We start from the raw sequence: 12,475 nt of genomic DNA on the forward strand, positions 1-12,475 counted from the left end.
GAATTCTACACTATTTCAAAGTATTAGGCATGAAGATGTTCAGACCGGACACGGTTCTATTTGATTGCATGGTTCTACTTGATTGAAATGCAATTGATTTAAAAACCGCAACAACATGACACTAACACAAGCACATTTTGCATGCTATGCTACAGATGTTGTGTGAGTGTCAGATTGTATAGAGACCATGCCTAGCCAACACTGTTCTGACACAAAGAGGCTGTGTTGCAATTCCTTCCATGTCCTCTGGGATCTCATTCCCAGATTAGAAAAGCCTACGGACGCATCCGTGTCACCACAGTCAGGAAGTAAGGGCACACTTTTGTACAAGATCTGCCGTCACACCTACAGTACGTACAATATTCCATACACACAGGGTGTGACAAACAGCCTAACCTGCTCCCTATCTATCTCTGTGCGACCCATTTGTCCTACACAACAAACTAGTTGTTCTGAGTCTGTGATGGAATCGTCAAGCCTTTACACTTAAAGTGATTTGATCTTTAGATTTTTACTTTCACGCTGCACTCTTAGAAAAAAGGTGCTATTTAGAACCTAAAAGGGTTCTTCGGCAGTCCCCATAGGAGAACCCTTTGAATAACCCTTTTTGGTTCAATGTAGAACCCTTTCCTCAGAGGCTTCTACATGGAACACAAAAGGGTTCTACCTGGAACCAAAAAAGGTTCTACCTGGAAGCAAAAAGGGTTATCCTATGGGGACAGCTGAAGAACCTGTTTGGAACCCTTTTTTTCTAAGAGTGTATCACACTATCGACGCAGTCCCAGACAGCCCTTGTATTGCATATCATTTACTATTTTACATCAAAAGGAGGGGGACGGAATTCATTTTGATTCCCAAATTGGATTATTCAAACACGATCCTAACAAAACGAGTGGTTAGAGGATGTTTCTAGTGAAAATTGCACATCGTACATCACTGTTGGCAACACTCACACATGGGGGAGCTCTCTCTCACTCTATGCCCCCAACCCCTTCCTAGTTCCTCCCTGTGTCTCCAATGCTCAGAGGAGCTTTGACACACACTAACAAATAAGAGGGTAGGGTAAGATCGATGGGAACATAAGACGGATGTGGCGGCTAGCAAAGCCAACTTCAAAGGGTCCCTTCAAACCAGCATTAGAACAAAGTAGAGTAGAAAACCAATCCATGAGATGGAGGGAGGGAGGGAGGGAGGGAAGGAGGGAAGGAGAGTAGAAAACCAATCCATGAGATGGAGGGAGGGAGGGAGGGAGGGAAGAAGGGAAGGAGAGTAGAAAACCAATCCATGAGATGGAGGGAGGGAGGGAGGGAAGAAGGGAAGGAGAGTAGAAAACCAATCCATGAGATGGAGGGAGGGAGGGAGGGAAGGAGGGAAGGAGAGTAGAAAACCAATCCATGAGATGGAGGGAGGGAGGGAGGGAAGAAGGGAAGGAGAGTAGAAAACCAATCCATGAGATGGAGGGAGGGAGGGAGGGAAGAAGGGAAGGAGAGTAGAAAACCAATCCATGAGATGGAGGGAGGGATGGAAGAAGGGAAGGAGGGAGGGATGGAGGGATGGAGGGAGGGAGGGAAGGAAGAAGGGAAGGAGAGAAAAAAAATACGGGTTGAATATTGATTAAGCTGTACACTCGCTCGTTCCGTCCAAGCTACAAAAGAGCGAGGGGATAGTCCATTAAGAGCTTGGGGCATGAGTGGAGAAATTAAACGAGGAGGACATAAGTTGGCTATTTCAGGAAGTCTTTGATGAGGGGAGGATGGAATTGGGTTCAGTACATTTTCAAATCTATGATGAGTGTGCTCTGTAAGCCTAAACCCTGTTGCGGGCTGACAAATGTACATTACATTTCCTATATATCATCAGCTGTAACTTATATTGGTTTTATCAAGCCACAAACATGCTGCAATGAACCAGTGCAGTCTTAGTGCAACATACACTGAGTATACCAAAAATTAGGAATACATTCCTAATATTGAGTTGCAACCCCCCCCCCCCCAGTCAGTTGTACAACTGAATGCATTCAACTGAAATGTGTCTTACGCATTTAACCCAGCCCCTCTGAGGTGCGGGGGGCTGCCTTAATCAACATCCACGTCTTCGGCACCCAGGGAACAGTGGGTTAACTGCCTTGCTCAGGGGCAGAACAGATTTTTACCTTGTCAGCTCTGGGATTTGATCCAGCAACCTTTTGGTTACTGGCCCAACGCTCTAATGCTTCCCACAGTTGTGTCAAGATGGCTGGATGTCCTTTGGGTGGTGGACCATTCTTGATACACACGGGAAGGGAGACTGCTGAGTGTCAAAAACCCAGCAGTGTTGTAGTTCTTGACACAAACCAGTGCGCCTGGCATCTACTACCAAACCCCGTTTGTCTTGCCCATTCACCCTCTGAACAGCACACATTCAAAATCCATGTCTATATTGTATCAAGGCTTAAAAATCTTTGATTTAAATCGGTCTCCTCCCCTTCATCTACCCTGATTGAAGTGGCTTTAACAAGTGACATCAATAAGGGATCATAGCTTTCACCTGGATTCACCTGGTCAGTCTGTCATGGAAAGAGCTGGTGTTCTTAATGTTTTGTATACTCAGTGTATATCATCATACTGTATAATACATATTATGTGAACAGAAAAAACATGTAAATAAACTATTACCACAGTAACATTTACTATAAGAAACTATAAAAAAGAGGTGGTAAGCAGTGTTTATAAATTATTAATAAGGCATAGTGGAGTGAACACCATCCATATTCCTGGGTCTATACTCATTAAGTGTTTTAGATTGGGAGTGCTGATCTAGGAGCAGTTTAGCCTTTTAAATCATGTTGAATAAGATTACATGGGACAGGGGGACCAGCTGATCCTTGAGCAGCTCTCATAATCTAAGGCACTTGATACACACACGTTCTATAACTCACCCTCAGGAAGGAATCGAGGGCCCCGTTCTCCATAAACTCTGTGACGATCATGACTGGCCGACTCTTGGTGACCACGCCCTCCAGTCTGATGATGTTGGGGTGGTCGAACTGTCCCATGATTGACGCCTCGGATAGGAAGTCCCGCCTCTGCTTCTCCACGTATCCTGCCTTCAGAGTCTTGATGGCCACGTAGATCTCCCTCTTGCCTGGCAGCTTCAGACGTCCCTTGTACACCTCACCAAACTCACCTGAGGGAGGGAGAGGTGTGGTGTGTGGTTATAGGGCTAGATCAACAGTCTAGAGAGATCAAGTCAATATTAGACGTTGAGATTTCAGTAAATATAAATCCATTTGATCGTGCTAGTGCAACACCTCGAATCTGGCTCGAGAGGACCAGGGACCCTATATGACCAGGGACCCTATATGACCAGGGACCCTATACAACATGTATGTTGGACCAGAGTTAACAAGCAGAAGATAGTTACACCTTTGTGTTTTCAATAATCAAAAGTAATTGTCTCATTTGAGATCAACAGTGAGGCTATCTTGTTGAACAGCAGCTCAGAATCTGGGGAGGGCATTCATGAATAGAAACTAAAAGAATAACAACACAACAAATTCACAGTAAATATCTACTATTTCCATTCCTTGATAAACTCATCATCCTCTAGGCATCCTGCGGTGATCCCACACCACCGAATAAACAAAAAACGGAAATCTGTAATTAGCAAACCCCCATTCCTCTATCCTTTCCTTCATCCCACTCCTCCATCTCCTCCCCCTATCCTTTCTCGTTTCCTCTCGCCTATCATGCAGTGTGTCTCAGCCAGACCACCGGAGGCTACTCCAGTCCTTGTCTCATTAGCCTGCTGTTATTTTACTCTTTGTATGAATCTACACCAATGAGCATGTCCCCATACAGTCAAGAAGGTCTGGCCTGGCCCATCGAGAGAGGGCATGTCCCCAGCGAGAGAGAGGAAGAGAGTTAGGGAGGGAGAGAGGGAGGCAGGTGGGAGGAGAGAGAAAGAAATAGAGATAGGGAGATAGACAAAACGAAAAAGAGAGAGAGAGCTTGGTACAGGGATTGGGATGCTATAGGCTAAAGATATTTCTGCCACCCACCAACCTGCCCACGCACAAAGAAACACACATCCATCCACATTTACCTGCGCCGATGACTTCTTCGATCTTGACGGTGGAAACGTCGATCTCCTTGGCGAACTCCCGGACGGCCTCGTTGGGGTCCTCATAAGTGAAGGGGTCGATGTAGATCTTCATCCCCGGAGAGCCTGAGAAGTGGGTCGGGCAGCCCATTGGGGAGGGGCAATTAGACATGTCGGCTCTCAGGGAGAGCTCTAGAACCAATCAGAGTGGATATGAACAATCAGGAAGAGTGTAGAATTTTTTGTGTTTTTGGTGGTGAAATGGGCTGTGGGTGGACATTGAATTCATATGTCCATGTAGTATGTACAGTGGGGGAAAAAAGTATTTGATCCCCTGCTGATTTTGTACGTTTGCCCACTGACAAAGAAAGGACCAGTCTATAATTTTAATGGTAGGTTTATTTGAACAGTGAGAGACAGAATAACAACAAAAATATCCAGAAAAACGCATGTCAGAAATGTTATAAATTGATTTGCATTTTAATGAAGGAAATAAGTATTTGACCCCCTCTCAATCAGAAAGATTTCTGGCTCCCAGGTGTCTTTTATACAGGTAACGAGCTGAGATTAGGAGCACACTCTTAAAGGGAGCGCTCCTAAACGCAGCTTGCTACCTGTAAAAATGACACCTGTCCACAGAAGCAATCAATCAATCAGATTCCAAACTCTCCACCATGGCCAAGACCAAAGAGCTCTCCAAGGATGTCAGGGACAAGATTGTAGACCTACACAAGGCTGGAATGGGCTACAAGACCATCGCCAAGCAGCTTGGTGAGAAGGTGACAACATTTGGTGCGATTATTCGCAAATGGAAGAAACACAAAAGAACTGTCAATATCCCTCGGCCTGGGGCTCCATGCAAGCTCTCACCTCGTGGAGTTGCAATGATCATGAGAACGGTGAGGAATCAGCCCAGAACTACACAGGAGGATCTTGTCAATGATGTCAAGGCAGCTGGGACCATAGTCAACAAGAAAACAATTGGTAACACACTACGCCGTGAAGGCTTGAAATCCTGCAGCGCTCGCAAGATCCCCCTGCTCAAGAATACATATACATGCCCGTCTGAAGTTTGCCAATGAACATCTGAATGACTCAGAGGACAACTGGTGAAAGTGTTGTTGTCAGATGAGACCAAAATGGAGCTCTTTGACATCAACTCAACTTGCCGTGTTTGGAGGAGGAGGAATGCTGTCTATGACCCCAAGAACACCATCTCCACCGTCAAACATGGAGTCTGGAAACATGCTTTGGGGGTGTTTTTCTGTTAAGGGGACAAGACAACTTCACAGCATCAAAGGGACGATGGACGGGGCCCTGTACCGTCAAATCTAGGGTGAGAACCTCCATCCCTCATCCAGGGCATTGAAAATGGGTCGTGGATGGGTATTCCAGCATGACAATGACCCAAAACACACGGCCAAGGCAACAAAGGAGTGGCTCAAGAAGAAGCACATTAAGGTCCTGGAGTGGCCTAGCCAGTCTCCAGACCTTAATCCCATAGAAAATCTGTAGAGGGAGCTGAAGGTTCGAGTTGCCAAACGTCAGCCTCGAAACCTTAATGACTTGGAGAAGATCTGCAAAGAGGAGTGGGACAAAATCCCTCCTGAGATGTGTGCAAACCTGGTGGCCAACTACAAGAAACGTCTGACCTCTGTGATTTCCAACAAGGGTTTTGCCACCAAGTACTAAGTCATGTTTTGCAGAGGGGTCAAATACTTATTTCCCTCATTAAAATGCAAATCATTTTATAACATTTTTGACATGCGTTTTTCTGGATGTTTTTGTTGTTTTTCTGTCTCTCACTGTTCAAATAAACCTACTATTAAAATTATAGATGCTTGTTCTAGGTCCCAAGAAACAAAGAGATCTTCTGTTCAATCTGACAATTAATCTGGATGGTTGTACAGTCGTCTCAAATAAAACTGTGAAGGACCTCGGCGTTACTCTGGACCCTGATCTCTCTTTTGAAGAACATATCAAGACTGTTTCAAGGACAGCTTTTTTCCATCTACGTAACATTGCAAAAATCAGAAACTTTCTGTCCAAAAATGACGCTGAAAAATGTATCCATGCTTTTGTTACTTCTAGGCTGGACTACTGCAATGCTCTACTTTCCGGCTACCCGGATAAAGCACTAAACAAACTTCAGTTAGTGCTAAATACGGCTGCTAGAATCCTGACTAGAACCCCAAAATTTGATCATATTACTCCAGTGCTAGCCTCCCTACACTGGCTTCCTGTTATGGCAAGGGCTGATTTCAAGGTTTTACTGCTAACCTACAAAGCATTACATGGGCTTGCTCCTACCTATCTTTCCGATTTGGTCCTGCCGTACATACCTACACGTATGCTACGGTCACAAGACACAGGCCTCCTAATTGTCCCTAGAATTTCTAAGCAAACGGCTGGAGGTAGGGCTTTCTCCTATAGAGCTCCATTTTTATGGAATGGTCTGCCTACCCATGTGAGAGACGCAGACTCAGTCTCAACCTTTAAGTCTTTACTGAAGACTTATCTCTTCAGTAGGTCCTATGATTAAGTATAGTCTGGCCCAGGAGTGTGAAGGTGAACGGAAAGGCTGGAGCAACGAACCGCCCTTGCTGTCTCTGCCTTGCCGGTTCCCCTCTTTCCACTGGGATTCTCTGCCTCTAACCCTATTACAGGGGCTGAGTCACTGACTTACTGGTGTTCTTCCATGCCGTCCATGGGAGGGGTGCGTCACTTGAGTGGGTTGAGTCATCTTCCTGTCTGGGTTGGCGCCCCCCCTTGGGTTGTGCCATGGCGGAGATTTTTGTGGGCTATACTCGGCCTTGTCTTCGGACGGTAAGTTGGTGGTTGTAGACATCCCTCTAGTGGTGTGGGGGCTGTGCTTTGGCAAAGTGGGTGGGGTTATATCCTGCCTGTTTGTCCCTGTCCGGGGGTATCATCGGATGGGGCCACAGTGTCTTCTGATCCCTCCTGTCTCAGCCTCCAGGATTTATGCTGCAGTAGTTTATGTGTCGGGGGGCTAGGGTCAGTCTGTTACATCTGGAGTATTCTCTTGTCTTATCCGGTGTCCTGTGTGAATTTAAATATACTCTCTCTAATTCTCCTCTTTCTCTCTTTCTTTCTTTCTCTCGGAGGACCTGAGCCCTAGGACCATGCCTCGGGACTACCTGGCATGATGACTCCTTGCTGTCCCCAGTCCACCTGGCCATGCTGCTGCTCCAGTTTCAACTGTTCTGCCTGCGGCTACGGAACCCTGACCTGTTCACCGGACGTGCTTGTTGCACCCTCGACAACTACTATGATTATTATTATTTGACCATGCTGGTCATTTATGAACATTTTAACATCTTAACCATGTTCTGTTATAATATCCACCCGGCACAGCCAGAAGAGGACTGGCCACCCCTCATAGCCTGGTTCCTCTCTAGGTTTCTTCCTAGGTTTTTGGCCTTTCTAGGGAGTTTTTCCTAGGGAGTTTTTCCTAGGGAGTTTTTCCTAGCCACCGTGCTTCTTTCACATGCATTGCTTGCTATTTGGGGTTTTAGGCTGGGTTTCTGTACAGCACCTTGAGATTTCAGCTGATATACGAAGGGCTATATAAATAAATTTGATTTGATTTGATTTCTTTGTAAGTGGGCAAACGTACAAAATCTGCAGGGGGTCAAATACTTTTCCCCCCACTGTATGTAACAGCATAGTGCAATGAAAAAGGTAGCTGTGCTTTAATACAACCTCTCAAAAGGTATCTATGCATTAGAATGATGTTTCCATCAGGGATTAGAAGCGGTTCAGGGAACAGAACTAAAATACAGAAAATATTTTTTCAATGAAAGTGATCCATACTATTCCGGAACATAACCATTATTTTAAAAGCATGGGAGCTGGTTAATAACATTATTTTATGTTCAAGGCATTTTTTCTAGTTGAACAAAAAATAGCAACAAAGCACCTATGACAAGCCCTCACTCTGTCACTCAGAAACGTATTCCAGTGTCCGCCTGCAAACTGAAAATCTTTGCTACTGTACTGACGTTACCATAGCCTACTGTACTGACGTTACTATAGCCTACTGTACTGACGTTACTATAGCCTACTGTACTGACGTTCCCATAGGCTACTGTACTGACGTTACCATAGCCTACTGTACTGACGTTACCATAGGCTGCTGTACTGACGTTACCATAGGCTACTGTACTGACGTTACCGTAGGCTACTGTACTGACATTATCGTAGGCTACTGTACTGACGTTCCCGTAGGCTACTGTACTGACGTTACCATAGGCTACTGTACTGATGTTACCGTAGGCTACTGTACTGACGTTACTGTAGGCTACTGTACTGACGTTACCATAGGCTACTGTACTGATGGCTACTGTACTGACGTTACCATAGGCTACTGTACTGACGTTACCGTAGGCTACTGTACTGACGTTACCGTAGGCTACTGTACTGACGTTACTGTAGGCTACTGTACTGACGTTACACGCATGATTCAGAAGATAGGGAGAGAGATTTTTTATTAGCTAGAGAAGAATGGATAAACTTTTTCATTGCTAGCTAAGGATACTATAAACCTTGAAATTCACATAGGATTTATTAACTACAAAAAGGTAAGATGTGTTTTCATTCTGGTGCCGCTCTGCACACACAAGCTTGTTAGCTAGCGAGCTCAAAATACATTCAAAGTTCCTCCATAGAAGTTGCTTCTCCTAGATATAATTCAAATAATTCAGATAATGCATGTCATAACAAGATTCCAGAGCTTCGAGCCTCCTTCTCAACCCTCTCCTGCTCTCTCCCCACCTGCATTATTTCAGTTGAATCTTGTGCCATAGGCTACATTTGTCTGTCCATCACGCATGTAAACAACTAGCCTGCCTGCTCTGTCTGCTCTGATTGGTGAAGTCATTTAATGAGCTAAATGTCAACAACTGTTGATTTCACAAGTAAAAAAATAAACAGAAAGGAACAATATAAACCGGTAAACATTTTTAGTTTGAACCGGTTCAGAACTCTATTTTGCTGGTCGGAACATGGGACGAAATGAAAAAAATACTGGTTCTGATTGGAAAAAATTATTTTGGTTCCAACCCCTGGTTTCCAGGACTCTGTCTTTGCATGTAGGCGAACAAGCAAGCTTGTGTGAAAGGATTTGAATTATAGTAATGTACACAAGTCTATTAGGGCTCCTGTTTTCTCCCAGGAACAAGCACTCCTCCACAGCAGACACTAATAAAATAGTGTTTTGATGAATCCGTTTTATCCAACAGTAAACATCAAGAGCCAGGAGAAAGAGAGAGACAGAATGAGAGAGAGACGGAGAAACAGAAAGAGCTTTTTTCTTTCCTCTCTCACTCCCTTCCTCTCTGCCCTGTGATTTCAGAAGAACCAATTTCCCCACCATCTCTCCCCATAGATGCTCATAAACTGATAAAACCGCCTCGCTAACCAACGGCTCTAAGCGCCAGCGACAGATAGGTGAGTACAGTTCACTGTCTGGGGATGTCTGGGAATGGAGAAACACTTGTTTCTGAGGCAGATGAGATGGCTTGTGGGTAGTCAAAATCATATTCAACACATGAATTGACAACATAGAATATACGCCTAAACTCGCAACCTATACATTATGTTATGCACTACATTTGACTAGAGCCGCATAGGGCAGTCATATACTAGGGCTCTGGTCAAAAGTGGTGCACTATATAGGGAATAGGGCGTCATGTGAGAGGCAACTACAGACAGATTCAAACATACATCCTATTACTTCAGAGAACGAATTCTCTCAATGACATTGATTAGCACTCTCAGACTGGTTTTGCAATGTGGCACCAGGGTTGAAATAAACCCATTGTCTCCTCACGAACCTCATTCATCTACATGACATGGAGCACCTAGGCTGAGCAGAGTCAAGTGGAGGATCAAGGTACCTTGTACCTTACATATAGCTCTTGAATGAAAGCTCTGTCTGGCTAGCACACTAATTACCTTGAAGCCTGTCTCTGTGGATGTAATTGCTGATTAGAGACTCCATGGAGACTGGATTACAGATAATCCATGAGAGGGTTTGGAGTTCTGCATTCTATAATGGCATTATGGACGTGTGTGCATGCATGTGACTGAAACGCAGCTCAGGAATCTCAGGCCTGGGAAACATAAGCAAATAGGCATGCACACACACACACACACACACACACACACACACACACACACACACACACACACACACACACACACACACACACACACACACACACACACACACACACACACACACACACACACAAACTTGCATCCCATTGCCTTTTTCCATATTCCACAGACCCATGCCCACTTTCATGTATAATTTAAATAGCAAACAGTTTTTCAGTTGTTTGTGCGGGCCAAAGCACATCCAAACCACCGGGTCTATTTTTACCCAGCTATAAAACAACAAAGTCCATTGGGTGAGGGAAAGAGGGGGTGGAGAGAGAGATCCCCTATAACCAATAGCTCATGGCACAGATTTGGCCCTGAAGTATACACACCTAAACTAATCTACTGTATAGATCCATGATGTGCGCATAGACACTCATACACGCTACAGGCAAAACATAGAAATGAATATTCTCCTCATTGCGAGTTAAGTTAATTAGCCAGCGTTTGATGTGAGAAAATAATTTATCAGACACACACTGATAAAGGTAGAAATCAGAGAGAGAAAAATACAAACATTCTGCAATCTGCAAATCTTAAGGGATTAACACGCCGCTGGCCTGGATCGTAAATTAAAATCTAAATCCAGCAAGCAATTAGATTCTTAGTGAAATATATGGTAGTTTGTTGAAGAATCTGTCTTTTCCGGGTTGTTTTTCCAATGACAGACATTTCTGTCAGTAGAGTCTGGGCCGTTGTCACCCAGTAACTATGTGAGATAGTGGACATACAGTTGTCTATTCATGTACAAACCAGATGCTGGAGCACAAACCACAGCAGCTGAGACAACTCGTTTCTGGATAAAGGAAACGTGTGTGAGTGGTGTCTGTGTGTTTATGTGTGGTGTGTTTGTGTGTGGTGTGTGTGTGTGTGTGTGTGTGTGTGTGTGTGTGTGTGTGTGTGTGTGTGTGTGTGTGTGTGTGTGTGTGTGTGTGTGTGTGTGTGCGTGTGTGTGTATGTGTGCATGTGGGTGACATATGGACATTTCTGGATATATGTGTATGGATGTATGTGGGCATTTACTAAATATGAATTATGTGGGAGTGTGTGAATGTCAGTGAACGCGTGTTGATAAATGGTGACAGATGCTTGTGGTGTGTGTGTGTGTGTCTGCGTGCATGCATGTGTACATGTTCCTGCACATGTGTACATGTTCCTGCATAGGCCTACATATATGGAGGCAAGCAGATGTGTGTAGATCCATTAGTGTGTGTGTGTGTGTGTGTGTGTGTGTGTGTGTGTGCGCGCGAGCGCGCGTGCGTGCGTGTGTGTGTGTGCGTGCGTGTGTGTGTGTTTGTGATGCCTTTGGAAGCGTGTGGGTGTGTAATGTTTATGGATGGCTGTTGATGTGCTTGTGACTATTTTCATGTCATCTGACCATAGCACCAGATCCAATCTAAGTGCCAATGCCGTTTGGCAAACTCCAGGCAGTGCTATGGTCCGATGACATGAAAATAGAGCTTATTAGCCACGCACACCAGTGGTGGGTTTGGTGTCAAAAAATGGAATCATATGCAGGAAAGTACCTCATACCTACTGTCAAATATGGTGATTGATCTTTGATGTTATGGGGCTATTTTGCTTCCACTGGTCCTGGGGCCCTTGATATGTTCAACGGCATCATGAACTATGCCAAGCAGCAGGACATTTTAGCCAAAAACCTGGTTACCTCTGCAGGAGGCTGAAACTTGGCCACAAGGGATCTTCCAGCAAGACAATAAACCCTAACACATCAAAATCCACAAATAAGTCGTTATTTGACCACAAAATCAACATTTTGCAATGGCCATCTCAGTCTCCAAACTCCATTGAAAACCTGTGGTGAGAAATTAGAGAACGGCCGAGCTGATATAACGGACCGATATTCGCTTTTTCTAGTCTATCGGTTATTGGACCTTCTCTATCGGCTTTGCCGATAGTCCCTTTACATAGCAAAAATGCTGCTATGCTATGCCAGCCACCACTCTGGCCGCCTGGCCATGAGCACTGCACAATGCTGAGGAATGTATAGCTGGGAAAATCAGCAGCAAGCAGCAAGCTAGCTCATTCTCCAACAGAAAGGTGCAGATTGAGAAATGGATGAATTGACACAGTGACCAAAATCAAACTCCTGTTGCAAATATTTGTTTAGTTAATTCACTAATAATAAGGCTTGTGTCGACGTGCCAGGATATGCATGAAATAAGAAAGCTAGCTAGCTATGTGATCTGTT

The 12,475-nt window shown here is 44.7% G+C and overlaps 1 protein-coding gene across 5 annotated transcripts in view; it reads right to left on the bottom strand.

The window, feature by feature from the left end:
• The window catches only part of LOC115169838 (ephrin type-B receptor 1), a 394,957-nt gene that overhangs the window by 22,310 nt on the left and 360,172 nt on the right, over positions 1-12,475 (bottom strand). For 4 of the 5 annotated variants that reach the window (XM_029725852.1, XM_029725847.1, XM_029725849.1 and 1 more), the window contains 2 exons: positions 4,084-4,272; positions 2,918-3,165 (listed from right to left, as the gene is read on the bottom strand). In XM_029725852.1, the coding sequence (XP_029581712.1) occupies positions 2,918-3,165; positions 4,084-4,272 (437 nt within the window). The remainder of the gene's footprint in view (positions 1-2,917; positions 3,166-4,083; positions 4,273-12,475) is intronic. The other variant, XM_029725850.1, reaches the window with a different exon arrangement.

The sequence above is a fragment of the Salmo trutta genome, chromosome 31, assembly GCF_901001165.1.
Source record: "Salmo trutta chromosome 31, fSalTru1.1, whole genome shotgun sequence".
In the NCBI taxonomy this organism is placed as follows: domain Eukaryota; kingdom Metazoa; phylum Chordata; class Actinopteri; order Salmoniformes; family Salmonidae; genus Salmo; species Salmo trutta.